This window comes from Phascolarctos cinereus, unplaced genomic scaffold (genome assembly GCF_003287225.1).
Source record: "Phascolarctos cinereus isolate Bilbo 61053 unplaced genomic scaffold, phaCin_HiC Scaffold_3;HRSCAF=262, whole genome shotgun sequence".
Classification (NCBI taxonomy): Eukaryota; Metazoa; Chordata; class Mammalia; order Diprotodontia; family Phascolarctidae; genus Phascolarctos; species Phascolarctos cinereus.
The window spans coordinates 56,949,847-56,968,527 of record NW_027555736.1 but is presented as its reverse complement, the minus strand read 5'-3'; the positions used below and the strand labels follow the sequence as shown (position 1 = coordinate 56,968,527).

Genomic DNA, 18,681 nt, shown 5'->3' with positions numbered 1-18,681 from the left:
TTCACCTGGTGAGTTTCTAGCATTCATTTATAGACCAGTAAACATAGTTGGCATATTGTTTCTGCGTCATGCTTCCAATTAATGAATAAGATTTTTAATTTTTTTGGTGGGGAAGTAAGGGTTGCCCAGTAACCCTCCACTTTATTGCAGGTAGGCTCTGGGGGTCTGGACATGAGTAAACTTAATCATCTGGCAGTTTAATTCAATACGTAGGCAGACAGCAATCATTTATTGAATGCTTACTATTTGCCATGCGCTGTGCTAAATGCTGGAGATGCAAATACAAACGTAAAAGACAGGAGCTTATGTCCTAATGGGGGGGAATACAATAGGTTAGGCATGTGTGCGGGGTGGGGGTGGAGGTACCTGTGTGGGACCAGAAGCAGAGCTGAGAGCAGAATGAAGCTTGGTATTCCCAGAGCCTTGTTCAGTGCCTGGCACACAGTAGACACTCAATCAGTCCTTTTTAATCGATTGAGAGAGAGAGTACTTAGGGTAGAATTGAACCAAAAGGATAACTGTTCACACATCGAATTGTAGTTAGAGAGCATTACTTTGTAGCCGACCCATGCAGCACATCTGTGTGATTTCCTTCATTCAGCTGCCCTTAGCACCTTGAGTAGGAACAGAGAAGCTAGATGTATGTGGTAGGGGTTCCATAGGGTTGGGGATTTGAAGTGTGGAAGGGGAGGGGGTGGCAAAGAAGTGAGATGTTTAAAGATAGAAGAGACAGCTGAGTTGAATTTCCTACCATAAGCTTAAGGCTGTGGAGGGAGGAAAGTAAAACTACAACAGAAGTGATGAAATGAAGGCATGAGGATTTGGGGTGGTGATCAAGGAACTGAAAATAAAGATGGAGGCAGTGAGCAGATACAAGAGTGAGATTCTTGGAGCAGGGGCGGGGAAAGGTAGGAGATTATGGTCAAAGTTGGAGATTTTTCCATTTCAGGATGCTGGTGGTAGAGCTGACCATTTTTGGATAGCTAAAGTGGAATGGCCAGGGTGGTTCTAGAAGGGTCATCAAGCAACCAAAGATTTATAGCCGGTGGGGGGGGGAAAGAAAGACTGTTATCCAGGCAGTGATGTCCATTGAGGAAGGTAGGAAAGTCTCTTAGAGGTGAGTATAATATAGGGGTGAGGGTTAGGAGAGAATGATATTAACAGAATGGCACGAGTTTTAAATTTTTCTCCCCATCCCTCCCCACCTCCTTCCCCAAGACAGCATCTAATCTGATATAGGCTATTAATATACCTTCCTATAAACATATTTTCACATTAGTCATATTGTAAGGAAGAATTAGAACCAATAGGAGGAACCACCAGAAAGAGGAAACAAAACAAAACAGAAGGAAAAAAAAGAGCAATATGCTTCGATCTGCATTCAAACTCCATAGTTCTTTCTCCGGATGTGGATAGCATTTTCCATCATGAGACTTTTGGAGATGTCTTAGATCCTTGCATTGCTGAGAAGGGCTAAGTCTACCAACATTAGTCATCGCACAACGTGTCTATTCCTGTGTACAACATTCTCCTAGTTCTGCTCACTTCACTCAGCATCAGTTCATACAAGTCTTACCAAGTTTTTCTGAAGTCTACTTCTTCATCATTTCTTATGGCACAATAGTATTCCATACACCACAACTTATTCAGCCATTCCCCAATTGATGGGCATTCTCTCAATTTCCAATTCTTTGCCACCACAAAAAGAGCTGCTATAAATATTTTTGTACATGTGGATCCTTTTCCCATTTGTATCTCTTTGGGATACAGCCCTAGAAGTGCTATTGTTGGGTCAAAGGGGTATGTACCTTTTTATAGCCCTTTGGGCATAGTTCCAAATTGCTCTCCAAAATGATTGGATCATTTTTCAACTTCACCAACAGTGCATTAGTGTTCCAATTTTCCCACATCTTCTCCAACATTTATCATTTTCCTGTTTTGTCATGTTGGCCAATCTGATAGGTATGATACGGTACCTCAGAGTTGTTTTGATTTGCATTTTTCTAATCATTAGTGATTTAGAGTATTTTTTCATGTGACTATAGATGGCTTTAATTTCTTCATCTGAGAACTGCCTGTTCATATCTTTTGACCATTTATCAATTGGGGAATGACTGGAATCGAGGTTTTTGAGTGATAGTAGAAAAACCAAAGATCTGCTAAGACATCTCCAGAGACCTTGTGATGGAAAATGCTATCCACATCCAAAGAAAGAACTATGAAAGTTGAATTACTGTTTTTTCTCTTCTGTTGAGTTTTGTTTCCTCTTTCTAATGGTTCCACCTATTGGTTTTAATTTTTACTTACAACTTCACTAATGTGAAAATATGTTTAATAAGAATGTAAATGTATAGCTTATATCAGATTGTGCGCCGTCTTGGGGAGGGTGGTGGAGAGGAAGGGGGGGAAAATTTTAAACTCAGAAGCATATGGAAGTGATTGTTGATAAATCAAAATAAATTAATAAATTTTTTTTAAAAAAGAAAGACAAAAAAAAGAAAAAGAAAAAAGAAAAACCAAAGATCTGGAAATCGCAAAAGCGAACATTGATCCCAGAGTCACAGAAATAGAAGGGACCTTTGAGGCCCTCTCTTTCAACCTGGACCTGCCAAGGTGAATGTTGACTCCTTTTCCTGTCCCTTTGTATTGTGGGGGAAGCTCAGGAATTGGGAGAAGAAGCCATCCTCATTGGACAGGAAGGCAAAGGCTGTGGTGTTCTTAGGGCAAAGTCAGATTTCAGTTATTTCCAAGAGGCAGAAGGAAGGAAGAGATTGAAAAAGTTTGACAGTAAAGTGTGGGGATTTGGAAGAGGCAGGAATAAGCTAAATAAGAGACAGAAAGCTAGGAAAGTGAGTATGAACCCATACAGGTTCTAGAGGACAGTTAGGAAAGCCGGAGTTAAAAGAGGCAGATATAGGGGTCACAGTGAAGGTGGCAACCTGTGTGAGTAGAGGTAGTTTTTTCACCAAAACAGGAGTTTCCAGTACCAGTGGAACAACAGGCCCGGTCTCTGTCCCTGTGCTTGTCCCTTCTGGCCGTTATATTTTATAATCTTAAAATAATTTCAAAAAGGCTGCTGCCTGAAGTCATAAACTTGAGTTACCTGACATTTTCACTTAACTGGATCATCTCAGGCCTTGGTGATGTTGTATTTAACTTGACTGAATTGAGATTTGGTGAGTGTGTGCTTGAGTCTTGCTTATTTTCTCTTTTGAATATCCCTTTTCCCTTTTAAAGAACTGAAGAAAGTAAAGTTAGTGGAGGGGGGTGGGATGTCAGGCAAGGGTTGGGAAGAGGCCCCGGATTTGAGGACTGTGTGCATTCTAGTTCTATTCTGTGGATTCCAGAGAGTGGCATCAGCCTGGAGCATGGCGTGTTTGCTGCTGCTGTTGTTCCAGGAAGCCCTGCTGCTAAAGAAGGATCCCTTACAGTGGGAGACAGGATCATTGCTGTAAGTCAAATGCAGAAAGCCTGAGGGGGCTGTCTGCCGAAATGGACAATGTAACTACATCTGGGAAAAGAAAAACAACCCAATCACTAGGAACCCATGCACCTTGAATATGCTTACTGTTCTTCGCTAACCCCTCATATATAAAGAAATAAGGGTTAGAACAGCTTATCTCTGTGAGAATTTAGAGTGGACTCACCCCGTTTGTGGATAGAATTCTTGGTTTCATAATTATGGAGGGGTCAGGTGTATTACATTTCCTGGAAGGGAATAGTATGGCTGTAAGGATAAATGGGAATCCTTGTCTGCGCACACACACACACACACACACACACACACACACACACACACACACACACACACACACACACACGTGTACGTCATGTCCCTTGGAGACTGTCCGTGGTGCTGTACCAAGACAATGCCCTTGGGCTGCTTCCAGTCTAGAACAGGATAGAGGATGCCTTCATACCAGCTGGTTTAACTGAGTGACTTAATAGCTCTGTGTTTGCTTCTGGTCAGTATAGGGCGTTTCAGAGGATTCTCTTGTGGCCAATCCTGTCTCATTTCTCCTTCTCCAGATTAATGGCATTGCACTAGATAACAAATCTCTGACTGAATGTGAATCCCTACTCCGGAACTGCCGGGATTCCTTGACCCTCTCACTAATGAAGGTAAAGAGCTATAAATGCAGGCTTCTCTTCTGGGTTATGGGCAGAGGCAGAAGGTTACTCTGTGAGGCCAAAACAGGGATTGAACTTCACTTTGCATGTGTCTACAGGCACTATTACCTTTTAAAATCTCTTTTGTTTTTCTTCTCTCGTTTATTCATTCAACAAACATTTCTTTTTTATATAGCATTTTATTTTTTTCAATTACATATAAAGACAAATTTAACATTCCTTAAGAAAAAACTTTTGAGTTCCAAATTTTCTCCCTCCCTCTCTCACCTCCCCCCTTCCTAAGATGATAAGCAATTTGATATAGGTTATATATGTTTGATCATGTAAAACATTTTCATATTAGTCATTTAACAAGCATTTCTTAAGTTCCCACGCTGTTACCTTCGTAGTTTGGGACCTTGTTACTTCTCATTTGGAATATTTTAATCACTTCCTAGTCACCTTTCTAACGCACAGGTTTGATGACACTTCTCCTGCTCAAAAAACCTTCAGTTGCTCCCTATTACTCCTTATCTTGGCATTTCAGTACCTTCCCAGTCTGCATTCGTCCTTCCTTTCCAGCTTTATGCAGTTTAGCAAATGCATTTGCACAGATTGTCCTGTGCCTGAAATGCATTCCTTCTCTGCCTTCTCCACCCTGGTCCACCTGAGCAGTCACCTCCTCTGTGAAGTCTTCATTGATCTTGCCAGGATAAAGTGTTCTTGATACCTTGTCTCAGTCTCTTTTTTTGGGCCCCATCTCACTGTACCTGATATGCTGGTATGTTTACCTACATCTGTAGGTATTCTCAAAAAGAGAATACTCTTGTATTTCTCCCCCCTCCCTACCAGTCTGTAAGCTGTTTAGGAGGTGGGACTGTACAATTTCTTTTCTGAGTGCCTAGCCTGGAGCCTTGTGTGTTGATGTTAAATAACTCTTTGTAAATTGAATTGAAGAGAAAATATACCTCTCTCCCTTCTTTACAGAGGTGGGGGACTATAGGTATGGATAATTGCATGTACTGTGAGATTTGACTGATGTGTTGATTAGGTTTTTTTATCTTAGGTTTTTTATTTTTTTAAATTTTTTTCAAATGATCAGTATTTTCCACTGTCTCCAATCCCCTTCTTCCCCCTCATCCCTTAGCCATGCCATCTCTTATAATAATGATCTTTGAGATCTAGGTCCATAATCCCATAATCCCAAAAAAGAATAAAAGAAAAGAAAAGAAAAGTTAAGTAAATTAACAATAATATTGAAAACAAATCTGACAGTGTACCTAGTGTTGTATTCTCATAGCACTTGTTGAAGGAGCATAGCAAGTCCAGGCTTGGGCATTATGATTTCACAGCCTTTGGGTTTGATTGTTTTGTTGTGCTTTATGTTTATGCTGTTAAAGTCAGTTGTGTAGCTTTGTCTTCCCAGTTCCTGTCCCGTCACTTTGTGTATGTCTTCCCATGTTTCTCTGCAGTCATCACATTTATCATTTTTTGTAGCACAGCAATATTCATGATACTCATGCATCATTCTCCCATCAATGAGTGTATACTTTGTTCCTAGGTCTTTGCTGTCACGATGTTCTTTTTGATTCTTTTTTACAAGGGGTGTGTGTGTGTGTGTTGATTAAAGACATAGGTGTGATGGCGAATGCCTGTAGCCCCTGCTGCTGGGGTTGGGGTGTTGATTGACTTTGAGAGTTTTGGGTTACGAAAAGGCTAGAGCTGACCCAGTGTTCAAACTATTGCTGTCTGACAGTCTGCCCCAGGAGGGTGGGACTGACCTGGGTTGGAGACAGAGCTGCCAAAACTGTGCTGCTGATAAGCAGTACAGTTGGGCCCATGAATGGTTAGGAAGTCCCAGTCCCAGTCTCCAAAAAATTGTTAAAAAAAAATTTGGAAAGGCTTTCTGGAGATGTTCATGAGGACAGAGAGGGGATTTTTTTTTTTGTTGTTGCTGTCCCATGGTTAATCTTGTATGTCTATGGGGTAAGAAGGTCTGAGTCCTGTAATAATGTTGGTACAGTGCTTTGTAAGTCTCAGTGTGCTGTATCAACGTCAGGTATCATTGCTGCAGCCTTCTTTGCCTAAGCAGTTGAGTTGAATGCTGGTCCTTGCCACACCGTGATCTGAATGTTCTCTTTCCTCCCTGCCTTTGGGGCCTCCTAGGTGTTCCCTCAGAGCTCTTCATGGAGTGGTCAGAATATTTTTGAGAATCTCAAGGACTCGGAGAGAGTGTTGAACTGTAGGTTCCACGGGTCCGAGGTCCAGGTTCAGAATAAACGGAACCTGACGCAGCACAATAGCTCCACGCAGACGGACATTTTCCATTTGGAGGGCCTGGAGGACAAGAAGGACCCGAGTACCCCGGGGAGCAGTGGGGGCTCCTTCTGTGAACACAAGCCCTTCCCCCGAGGGCCCTTGCAGGTGGTTGATTCTCATCGGAGCTGTCACAGTGCCTCAGAACACAGCCTCAGCTCCTTTAGCTCGGACCCCTATGGGGAGCGTGGGTATGGACTGGTGAATTTGGGCAGTCGGAGGATGCTGCCTCCCTTTGACACTGTCACTGGGGACTGTGTCCTGGTAGGATCCACATTGGAAGAGGCAGGGTCAGGGATGAAACACAGTGGTGGGACCTGGCCCAAGGTTATGGTCAATGCCTCTTCAGCAGAGACAGAGAAATTCTCTGTCTACAAGAAACCAAAGCAGAGGAAGTCAATTTTTGACCCAGACACCTTCAAGCGCCCCCAGACACCTCCCAAAGTAGATTACCTCTCCCCAGGCCCTGCCCCTGCTCACTCTCCTCAGTCCTCTAAGGCAGAAGGGCCCCCAACTCCTCCCACCCCTCCCAAGAGGAGTGACTCCATTAAGTTCAAACATAGACCACAGGATAGCTCTGGTTCAGAGACCACACTGGTCCCCAGCTCTCCTTCCACCAGCCCACCAGCTATCCATCCCTCTGCCCCAGCCCCTCTGGGGCTCAAACAAAACTCCCCACCCCACAAGGGCAGGGGTCGGATTTCTGGGCACTACTACCGGGAAGAGGAAGGGGACTGTGCACTCTTGCCTGGGAGGAAAGCTTGTGAAGAAGATGGAAGTTTCCAGAGAGGGGATGATTCAGATCTGAAGCGACCCCGGCCCAAATCGGCGCCGATTCTTCGGCATAAACTCACCCCAGTAACCATTCCTAACCAGTCACTTCAGGTAAAGACTGGCCATGAGTGGGTGGGCATGTGGGTGGTGGCGGGTAAGGAGGCCTAGTGCACTCACTAGGACTGTACTGGGGATTCAGGTTCTGGACTGCTATTACTTGTTTGACTTGACCAGCAGAGAAGAGTAGATGCCAATGGACAAGCAGACTCTTTAAATGATGTGGAATCCAGTGGTGGGATTTGGGCTTCTAATTGGAGGATGGGGACAGAAGAGGGACATGATCTTCAGGTGTAGCCATCAACCAATCCACCCCTGTGTCTGAAATCATCCCTGACTGCCACATGAACGTGTTGCCGGCTCCCTTGAAAACAGGAGAACGGCACTGCATGTGGTGATGGAATGTTAAGGAGTAACAAAAATGGTCCTTTGCCCCAGTGTCGTTCTCCTAGGAGAGCTGAGAAATGACTATGGTGAGTGTACTGTCAGTCATTCAGTTTGGTCGGTGCCAAGAAAAGTGTTGTTAAGGCATGATGACTGAAGCTCTCAAGAAAGTTACAACTGTTTAATTGACAGTAGTTCTGATGGCTTGGAAACATTTAGTGAGCATTGTAATTCTGTAGTCATCGAACAGCTAAGATGTATGTATGACACAGCAGGAGGAAATACCAAGACGGATGACAGAATCCCTGCCTCTAGATTTTAAAACAGTCTAAAGGGGAACGAGATGGCAAACATCATAATTGTACACAGGGTGTTCGAAAAAGTCTTAGTGCTGTTTAGAAGCTATGAAAACCTTGTTTTGGTCACCCTGTGTGTTAATGGAAGGAAGTGATTAATTGTGTATGGCAAATAATTAGAGAAGGTGGCTAGGCCCTGCGATGGGCCAGATGGAAAGAGACGTAATTCCTGTTCTCAAGCAGTTTGTATTTTATAGTCTTGTTGGGGAGTTAAAATGTCCATATGTGAAAGAAATAATGATATGCCAGTATATACCAGAGTGTCAAGAGGAGTAGAGAAGAGAAGTGCTGTGGTTTAGGGAACAGACAGATAAGAAAACAAAAAAATGAGCCAGAGTTGTCTTTTTAACCAGATGAAAAATTCAGAACAAACTCATGCTGTATTCTCATTTGTACTTAGCACAGTGTAGGTGCCTGGTGGTTCTTGACTGACTGACTGACTGAGTTAACATATGTTTGCATCATTGCTTGTTCCTTTTCCCTTCCTTCTTCCCCTCTCCCTTTTCCTTCTGTTCCTCCTCTCCTGACTTTCCTTTCCTCTTCTTCCCCCTTCCTTTCCCTCTTTCCTTCTACTCCTCCCCCATCCATTTAACAATAATTTATTGACCACCTACTATATGCTGGGCACTGAGGATACAAAGAAGAAGAATTAAATGATCCCTGTCCTCAGGGAGCTTACATTCTATTGGGGGGGTAGGATTTACATAGAAAATTAAGTATAAACTATATAAAAGTAATTTTTCTGGGGCGAGAAGTAACGATTGTGGGGAAGAGAATCAGAGGATCAGGATAGTTCATGTAGGAGGTTTTATCTGCAGTGGCCTTCAAAGGAAGCTACAGATTCTAAGAGCTGGAAGGAGGAGGGAATACCCTCCAGGCGTGGGAGATAACCTGTTCCAAGATGGAAGAACAGCAGGCAGTTTGGTATAGCCGGAAAGTAGGTAGAGTTCAGAAAGGAAAGCAAAATGCAATAAGCCTAGAAAGCAGACCGAGGCCATATTGTGGAAGGCTTAACAATCAGAGGAATTTGTATCTGATCGCAGGGGCAAGAGGGAGACACTGAAATATCGCAGGCAGAGGCATGACATTGTCATGCTTGTACTTTAGGATTATCACTTTGGTGGCTGTGTGGAGTATGCTTTTACTTTTCGCTTCCCTCTTCTCCCCCCCCCTTTTTTTTCCTCCACCCTCTCCTCCTTTCTCTTCCTTTCTGTCCCCCCTTCTCCTTTGTCTCCACTTTCCTTTGCCCCTTCCTTTTCCCCTTTCACAGTCAGTGGATTTTTTTTTAAAGTCTCTTTCCTGTTCTACTTTCTTCTTCAGTGTTTGTAAAGTCGGTTGCCACCTCTTCCAGTTCAGGAAGTTGGGATGGGGGTCAGGAGGGGTCTAATGGCCCTGTGTTACAAATTACCTCTCCATGGACCTTCAGTCCCAGAAAGGGCCATTCAAACAAGAATAAGGTTGAGCTGTATTAGTACATTTCTTTCATCAGATGTTCTCTGGCTTAGGACCTTATTTTCTGAAATCTTTCTCCAATCCTGAAAACCACGCATACCCAGGTCTTTGACACCCTAGGAGTAAAGCTTAGGTGGCCCATTCAGATATGGAATAATCATGACCTAGATCAGAGCCACCATATAGAAAGCATTCTGGCTTTGTAGGGGGAAAGGACTACATTTATAAGCCTACACTCCATCATTCCTTGGCTCCACTGGAATATCTCTTATCCCTGGTTTCTAGGCACAGAAATACACTCCAGCCCCTGATGAACACTTCACTCCAGAGGTCCAGGAATGGATCCCTTACTCTCCGAAGCGGTCCTCCAGGCACAGTGATGGCTTTGTCCCTATCTACTCTGGTGGAGTATCTGCAGGTGAGTGTTTTTGGGACCGTGGAGGAAAGGACACCATGTTCCAGGCACAGACTAAAAGAGGAAGTTATCCTTCTTTTTAGTCAGCAGCCTCTTTGAGAACTGCCCAGGCGCCTGAAAGATAACACTCCCTTGTCCTTCATATTTACTTTAAATTTTTGTGATTTCTCTTTTTACAGTATATCTACATTAACAGATTAGGCACACAATATACAGAAGCAAAAGAGCACCAGAACTTGGATAAACTCAAAGATCCCAACTCTCAGGGCAAGAACTCATTATTTGAAAAAACTGTGACAAACGTGGAAAGTGGTCTGGCAGAAACGGGGTATAGATCAAAATTTCATAACATATAACAAGACAAGCTCTAAATGCATATGCAGTTTAGACATGAGTTATATCATAAACAGATTAGAGGAGCATGGAAGAAATTACCTGTCAGATTATAGAGAGAGGAAGCGTTCATGAGCGAAGAAGAGATAGAGAGGTTCACAGGAAGTAACATGGATAATTTTGATTACATAAAATTAAAAAGTTTTTGCACAAAGAAAGCCAATGTAGCTAAAATTAGGAAAGAAGCAGGATGTTGGGTGGGTGGGGGAGGGAGGGAGTCTTTGCAGCAAGTTTGACTGCAACAAGTCAAACTGTGTTGAATTAGTAAGAATAAGAACCATTCTCCTATTCAAAGATATGAATAGGCAATTTTCAAGAGGAAGAAATCCAGGCTACCAATAGCCATATTAAAAATACTCTGAATTACTAATTATTAGAGAAGTGCAAATTAAAATAACTCAGGTTCTACTTCTCAACCATCGGGTTGGCAAGGCTGACAAAAAAGGAAAATCATGAACACTTGAGGATCTATGGAAAAACACACAAGATAAGGCAACTGGTAGTGTAATGGAAAGAATCCTAGGCTTGGAGTTAGGAAGATCTGAGTTCAGATCAGACAGTAACTGTGTGACCCTGGGCAAGTCACTTCATCTCTATTTGCCTCAGTTTCCTCAAGTGTAAAATGGAGATAATAATAGTACCAACCTAGAATTATCGTGAAGATCAAATGAGGTATTGTTTGTAAAGTATTTAGTGCAGTACCTAGCACGTAATAGGCGCTGTAAAAATGCTTATTCCTTTCCCTTCTCCTTAATGAATTGGTTTTTTTTTTCCCCTTAATGAATTGTTGATGGAGTTGTGACTTGGTCTGGCCATTCTAGAAAGCAGTTTGGAATTATGGCCTCCAAAGTCATTAAACTGTGCATCCCCTTTGACCCAGCAATATTAGTTTTTTACCCCAAAGAAATCAAAGAAACAGGAAAAGGACCCAGATGTACAAAAATATTATAGCAGCTCTTTTTGTGTTTACAAAGAACCAGAAACTAAGGGGATGGCTATAAATTGGGGAAATGGCTGAACAGATTTTGGTATATATATATATATATAACTGTAATGGGATTCTATTGTGTTGTAAGCAATGAGGAAAGGGATGGTTATAGAGAAGTCTGGGAAGATTTGTGTGAACTGATGCAGAGTGAAGTGAGCAGAACCAGGAGAACAGTTTAGACAATAACAAAGCCAATCGTGAAAGACTTAAGAATTCTGATTGACATAATGAACAGGCGTGATTCTAGAGGACTGATGATGAAGCATGTTGCCAACTTCCTGCCAGAGAAGTGATGGACTCAAAATGTAGAATGAGACATATTTTTGGATGTGATTAATGGAGAAATTTGTTTTGCTTGACTGTGCATGTTTGTTTCAGGAGTCTTGATTTTCTTTGGGGAATAGGGGTGATAAGGAGAGAAAATAAATGCTTATTAATTGAAAAATAATAATAATTTAAAAAAATGTCCTGTGGTGGCTAGGTTCAGGGGCTAGAAAGAAAGTTCTGGAGTTAACATGGTTTTCCCATCAGGCACAAGTTAAATGGTGAGCACTTGAGATACATTGTCCCCCTTCCTCCTTTTGGCTGATACAGTGCTGTGTGGTTTTAGGGCAACCCTGATATCCAAGGCTTCCAACCTTGTATAAACTCAGCTGCTGGGATAGGTTGGAGTAGATGCCCTCTTAAGTCCCATCAAACTTCGAGAGTCTCAGATTCCCTGTGATATTTCAAATAATCAAACTCCTAATTAGGTTCTCTCTATCATGTCTTCTTCTCTTGACTATTAAGGTCAATTAAGAGAAAGAGATCTTGGATATTTTACCTGCATGTTAGAAGTAAGACCTTGGGGGTCTTAAGCTGTCTTGAAAAAGAGTGAGAACCATATGAAAAAAAAGCTCTGAATCCCCAATAATTAATAATAACAATCATGGTTACTCTGAAGTTCCACCTCAACCTGTCTGACTGGCCATGACAACTGCTGGAGGGGCTGTGAGAAAATAGGCCCATTAGTGCACTGTTGGTGAAGCTGTTTTAATCCAGCCATTATGGAAAGCAATTTGGAATTATGCCCAGAAAGTTATTAAGTAGTACATGTCCTTTGACCCAGTTATACTACTTCTAGACCTATACCCCAAGGAAATTGAAGAAAGAGGAAAGGGAATTATGTAGAAAAATGTTTATAGTAGTGCTTTTGGTGGTATCCCAAAATTGAAAATTAAAGAGGTATCCTCCTGTTGGGGAATGACTAAAGAAATTATCTGAATGTAGTGGAATATCATTGTGCCTTAAGAAATGATGAAACAAATAGTTTCAGAGGAAGACTGGGAAGACTTTTATGAACTGATCCGAGTGAAATGAGCAGAGTAAGAACAATTTATACAATGATAACAGTGGTATAGAGGAAAACAGCTTTGAAAGACTTTGAAACCCTGATCAACACAATGATAAATCACTGTTCTAAAAGAAGTTAGATGAAACATTGCACTCTCATCCTATCAGAGCTGTGATGAATTTAAAATGGAGTCTGATGTAAGAGAATGAGGCATTGTCTGACTTTACCTCCTAAGAGCCCAAGCCTTCCCTTGGAACTCTTCTCCCTGCAGAGTTAGCCATAAGTTAGTAAAATAAAGATGGGGAGATGCAGGAGAGGCCAGCTAAGACTGGGTTTGCCCCTGTGGTCAGGAATTACATTAATGCTAATAATGATTAGGTGATGTCTATAAAGAACTTTTAAACTTTGAAATGTTACACAAGTGTCAGCTGTTGTTATTGTTACTGTTATCACCATTACTGAGAAGTCTGAGTGATTGTAAATGAAGAGGGAAGCTGTGAAGTGATAATTTTTCTTCTGGCACCCTTTGCAGGTACTGTTCCAAGGAATTTAGCCCCCTGCCCTGCAGTGACTGCCATCATGAGGAACCCTATCTACACGGCTTGGAGCCATAGAGTTCACCCCAACAGCTGCCAGTCTGCTGCCAGTCAGATGCACCATCAGCACTTGCATCCCAGGTATGCACTTAGGAGGTCATGAGAGGTTCCCTTGCCAGATGGAGACTTAAGGACCACAGAGGTTGAGACTTGTTCCCACACTGAGCACAGTACTTGGAACATAGTGTATGTAGTAGGTGCTTAATAAATATTTATTGGCTATTGACTAGTATTCCATGGGCCAAGATGTGAGTGCAAGCCCTTTGCCTCCCAGTTGTCTGCCTCTCCTTATAGTCACAGATGCATGCTGTTGCCTCCAACTATAAAGAGGTCCTTGGGCAAGAAGAGTTGCTTTGCTTTGCTACCATTTCTAGGGGTAGTGGACAGAAAGCTGGCTGGGAAGCAAGCTGGCTTCAGATCCTGCCTCTTGACCTTGCTAGCTCTGTGAACTTAAGTCACTTGACCAATCTGAGCCCAGTTTTCACCGTATTGAAAATGGGAATAATAGTGCTTGTAGTTCTTACCTTTCAGGGTTATTCTGAGGCTCAAAGGAGACAGTGTTTATATATAAACTGCTTTGTACACCTGAAGGCACCATGTGATGTCATCTGCTGTCATTATTTTTTATTATTATCTACTGTTCTAGCAGAATAGACTAGGCAAACTAAAAAGAATAGGAAGGAGAGAATCTGTTAGGGGTGGTTTTAATGAACTCTTCTTCCAAGAGATCTCTGTGTTTGGAAGGTCGAGGAGCAAAGCCTACCTACCAGGGAAATTATGTCATTCTGGGAAAAATCATTGATTGGGTCAGGTACAGCCCTTCACTAGATTACTCAAAGTCAGTATTACATTATATGGTAATAACATTAGATTTTTATAGACCTCGATCTTTAAGCATTCTCACCTCTGCTGGCACTGATCCTTAGAACCCTGTGAGATAAGTGGGGCAGGATTATCGTTCTTGTTTGTCTAGTAAGGAAACTTGGGCTCAAGGAGAGCTCTTTGCAGTTGGGAATGTCACTTACACGTTATTGACAAAAAAGTATGTTAAGTCCAATTTTTCCTGTACCGTGACCCATATGTCAGGAACTCTTTTGCTATCTTAGAGAGGACTTTTAGGGGCCTATGACTGTTAATGCTTCTTCTGTAGCCAGAGGGGCAGGTAGATAGTGCAGTGGATAGAACACTGGGCCTGGAGTCAAGAAGACTCCTCTTCCTGAGTTCAAATCCTGCCTCAGACACTTACTAACTGTGTGACCCTGAGCCGGTCACTTAACCCTATTTGCCTCAGTTTCCTCATCTGTGAAATGAGCTGGAGAATGAAATGGCAAATCACTCCAGTATCTCTGCCAAGAAAACCCCAGATGGGGTGACGGAGAGTCAGAGGTGAACAGCAAGAAGCCTTGACTGTCGTCCTGAAGCACCTAACCGCTTTGCTTTTCATGCAGCGCACAACACCAGGGCCGCCTGAGCCTGGACCTAAGTCATAAGCACTCCAGCGACTACGCAGAGACCTCGAGGACAAGAACCTCTCATGGGTCCAACTCATTACCATCTAGTGCCCGACTTGGTAAACACATCTCCAAGTAGAGTTTTTAATTTTTGTCCCTGAAGGTTTTAGCAAGTAGACTTCTGTGACCCTTTCCAGGAAACCTTGTAAATAGATGCACCAAATTTAGTATCTTGTGCAGATTTTTGCCTTCTCTATGGGATTTTTCTTTGTTTGATTGTTTATATCTTTGTGGATCAAAACAGAATGACCACGGTGGTACGTGGCTGCCTCTCCTGAGATGAGGAGATGGGATTTTTTCCAGGACCGTGTGCCAGTGTAATAACAGAATATACTTATATCACATGCATTCAGATCTGTTTCCTTTTGTGATTGTCTGCGCTCATGAAGCCAGTCTGAGGATCAGTGTACCATTTGCAGGAGTAATGTCTCATGCATCTCTCCCCCAAGATTTTTAGGTATTTCTGGGGCCTTTATACCCCTGTGGAAATTTAAGATGGATAATGAAAAGGGGCTTATCTGCTTCTGAGTAAAGCATTTGTGGAGTTAAGTTTGCCTGGTGACAGTTTGCTTGTTTGGGGCATAGCCTGCCCCAGGGTCCATGGAGGAGTTACTGAGTTAAGCCTGAGAATGCTGAGCCCTGAAGTTGCTCCTTGGCCCGTGACGAGTTGTAGATGAGTTGCATATGAAGAATTTGAGAACTTTTAGAAATAACTAGAGAAATATGGGTACTATAACTTTTTTTTTTATTATGAGACAAACTATAATTTACCTGATCATAGATGCAAGGTGAGAATTTGGCTATTAACCATAAACTACGGTGAGGTTATTCATAGAGAGGATCCAGCTGCTGACCTAAGAAAGATTAGAAGAGGACAGGTGAGAGAACAAATTTCAGGATTGGTCAGAGAGAGACTTCAACTCTGCCTTGTCACTTGTCGCTGGGCAGGTTGGTTAGCCAATGAAAAGCTAGAGTGTGTTCCTCTAGGTCTTAGGGAAATTAACCCCTCCCTCCCCCCCAAATCCCTGAGTATGTGCATGTGAGAGTAAATAAGTGAGCTAGCAGCCCAATGAGAGAGCATGGGAAGAGTTGGGGATTTGTTCTTTGCAGTGAATGGTGGGGGTAGGCATCAACCTCTTTGCTAAGATTTGAACTTCTGTGGCCTTCAGGGACAAAAGAGAGAACTAGTTATCCTGATACTTTGGAAAACTGCTCTTTTCCCTTGGGGTTGAGATTTGACTTGAATGTTCTTGTCCTTAGAGCATTTGATGCTAGGATAATTTATTCCAGAACAGTGGGTTAAATTTCTTTCTTTCTTGATGTCCACCTTATGCTGTTTTTTTTTTTTAATATTTGGACCATTTTGAGGGAATTGGCAGGATCAGACTTAGTCAAATGTAGTTTTCCTGTAAGTTACAGATATGGGGCACTGGGCTGTTTTTCTTTGGATACTGACTTTCAGAGCAAGAGTGTGTGTTTCCTCCTGGAATTCAAATTTCTTGTCTTTGTTACCTCCTAGTGTCAGGCACCCTATGTGACAGATAGTAGGTGCTCAGGAAATGCTTGTTGAGTTGAATTGTGAAACCTCTTTGTGATTTAAAAAAACAGGATCTTCAAGTAACTTGCAGTTTCGGACGGAACGCATCAAAATCCCATTAACACCAAGATACCCTCGATCTGTGATGGGCTCTGACCGAGGTAAGATGGGGATCTCCTTTCTTCTCTCTCCCTGTTGTTTCCTGTTGTTTCCTGCTTTTCCTGGGTTTCCTGATTTTAAGAAAAACATTTTTTTAAACTGATGTTGGGCAGCCATTCATTTACAGTTGGGTTGGGATGAGGAGGGGGTAAAAAAGAGAGGAGACATAGCTCTTCTTCTCAGACAGTTTACTGTCTAGTTGAGGATATTGTTTGAAATAATAGCTAATGATAACAGGCTAATGATGAAAAACTGCCCTGTGTGGTACACATTATATAGTGACCTCCAGGAGCCCATTGGAAAAAAAAGGACACCACTGAAGCCAGCGTAGCTTCTTGGAGGCTGCGTGCTTTGACCAATGGGGTTCGCCCTCAGCTGTGAATTCCACTGAGCATAGAAGAAATGTTCCATCATTCTCTCTCTGTGTAGGTTCATTGTCCCACTCTGAATGTAGCAGCCCTAGCCTGATCACTCCTCCCCAGTCGCCCCTGAACCTAGAGACCTCATCTTTTGCCAGTAGCCAGTCCCAGAGCTCACTCTCCACGCTGCCCAGGATTGCTATCAGCCCAGCATCGATAGGGGAGCGAAGGAAGGACAGGTAAGTGTGGCCATTGCTGTTTCTTTGGGAATCAAGTGGAAAAACGTGATCTGATTGTCACAAAAAACTGGGAATGGTCTTGTCTTCTGTTACTTAGCCCAAGGCTGGTCTGCTGTTAGAACAAATCGATCAGCAAATTTTCATTAAGCGCTTGTTATGCATGGAAGTACTGTTTTTACATGTTGTGGAAGTGAGGTAGAAGACAGGTTTAGGATATATTTTTAATGGAGCTTGTTGTACTTAAAATCAACAAACCGCATTTTTAAAGTATCATAGTTTTAGAGCTAAAAGAGCCATAGAATCTTCAAGTTCAGCCCTCTCATTTTATAGATGAGGAAACTGAAGCCCCCAAAAGTAAAATTACTTGTTCAAGGTCACCTAGGTAGGAAGCGGCAAAACTGAGATTTGAACCCAGGTCCTACGACTCCAGGTTCAGCACTCTTCACTGTGTTCTGTGGAATATGAGAGGGAGAGGGAGGAGGAACATGCTCTGCCAGAGATAAGTATATCCAGGATAAGTTACATCCTTACTAAGATGATGTCTTTGTCTCCTCCGAGCTCTCTGATGTGAGCTGAATCTTCTCTGCATCATTGATTTCCATTCTCAATACTAGCACAGTTCTTTGGAATATTAAAAAGTGGAGTCTGTAGGGACTTTGAAATCAGTTGTTTTGGTTCCTAGCACGAGCCCTTTGGATGAGACTCTGATTTGAAGCTAGAAGTCTCTCTTGGGGTATAATTCATTCCCTTCTTTCTGGCCTTTCTGGTCTTTCCTGTCACTGGACAGTAAGAAAGTGTCCTTTGTTTGTGGAGACCAGATCTCCCTGTCTCTTGGTCAGTAACACTCTGATCTTGAGCTTTGACCGGGTCTTTTTCTCCCCCGGGCTGGCCTGCCCCCAGTCCCATCCCACTTGATATTAATGTCCCCACATTTATGTTGAACTTAGTGCAGATAGCAGATTGAGTTCAGAGTTCAGATCCCCTGGCCTCAACCTCTCCAGCAGCAGGGTGGTTTTGGCTGCTGTTGATTCTTAAATCACTCTTAGATCAGGTTAACTTCAAGGCTAATTAACTTTAATGCTAATCCAGATGTTTTGGTCTGTACCCGCCACCCCTAAAGTGCTTGTGCCTTCTCTATTTTCTGTTGTTCATCCAAACTGGAAGCTCACAAGATTGTTTTTAAAAGGATCTTGGATCTGGAGTGGGATCCTAGAAATGATTAGATTAGATTGTAAGCTCCTTGTGGGACTGTCTTTTGTCTCCTTTCCTATCCCCAGCCCTTAGCATTGGTCTTTAATAAATGTTTATTGATTGATTCAGTAGGCATGGTAGGATTGAAAGGACTCTGGACTGATTGATTATCTGGAGACCTAAGTTTTGTCAGCAAATAGCTGGCAATAACCTTGGGCAGATTATTTACCCTTTCTGAACTTCAGTTTTTCAGGCTATAAAATTAGAGGTGGGTGGGTAATGGGGGATTAGACCAGTTTCTTTCCAGCCCCGAATTTCTAAGGTGCTATGATAATGCCTTAAAATATGTGATACTTCAAGTATAGTAGAAATTCAGAGGGCAGCCAGGTGGTGCAATGGATATAGCGCCCAGCCTGGAGTCAGGAAGACTTATCTTAGTGAGTTCAAAAATGGCCTCAGACACTTACTAGCAGAGTGACCCTGGGCAAGTCACTTAAACTCATTTGCCTCA

At 42.6% G+C, this 18,681-nt stretch overlaps 1 protein-coding gene across 7 annotated transcripts in view; it reads left to right on the top strand.

Moving 5' to 3' along the window:
- DLG5 (discs large MAGUK scaffold protein 5) overlaps positions 1–18,681 on the top strand; it is a 153,445-nt gene that overhangs the window by 112,961 nt on the left and 21,803 nt on the right. For all 7 annotated transcript variants that reach the window (XM_021006096.1, XM_021006092.1, XM_021006094.1 and 4 more), the window contains 8 exons: positions 3,348–3,451; positions 4,030–4,122; positions 6,277–7,311; positions 9,735–9,867; positions 13,111–13,255; positions 14,623–14,744; positions 16,294–16,383; positions 16,811–16,979. In XM_021006096.1, coding sequence (XP_020861755.1) covers positions 3,348–3,451; positions 4,030–4,122; positions 6,277–7,311; positions 9,735–9,867; positions 13,111–13,255; positions 14,623–14,744; positions 16,294–16,383; positions 16,811–16,979 — 1,891 coding nt within the window. The remainder of the gene's footprint in view (positions 1–3,347; positions 3,452–4,029; positions 4,123–6,276; positions 7,312–9,734; positions 9,868–13,110; positions 13,256–14,622; positions 14,745–16,293; positions 16,384–16,810; positions 16,980–18,681) is intronic.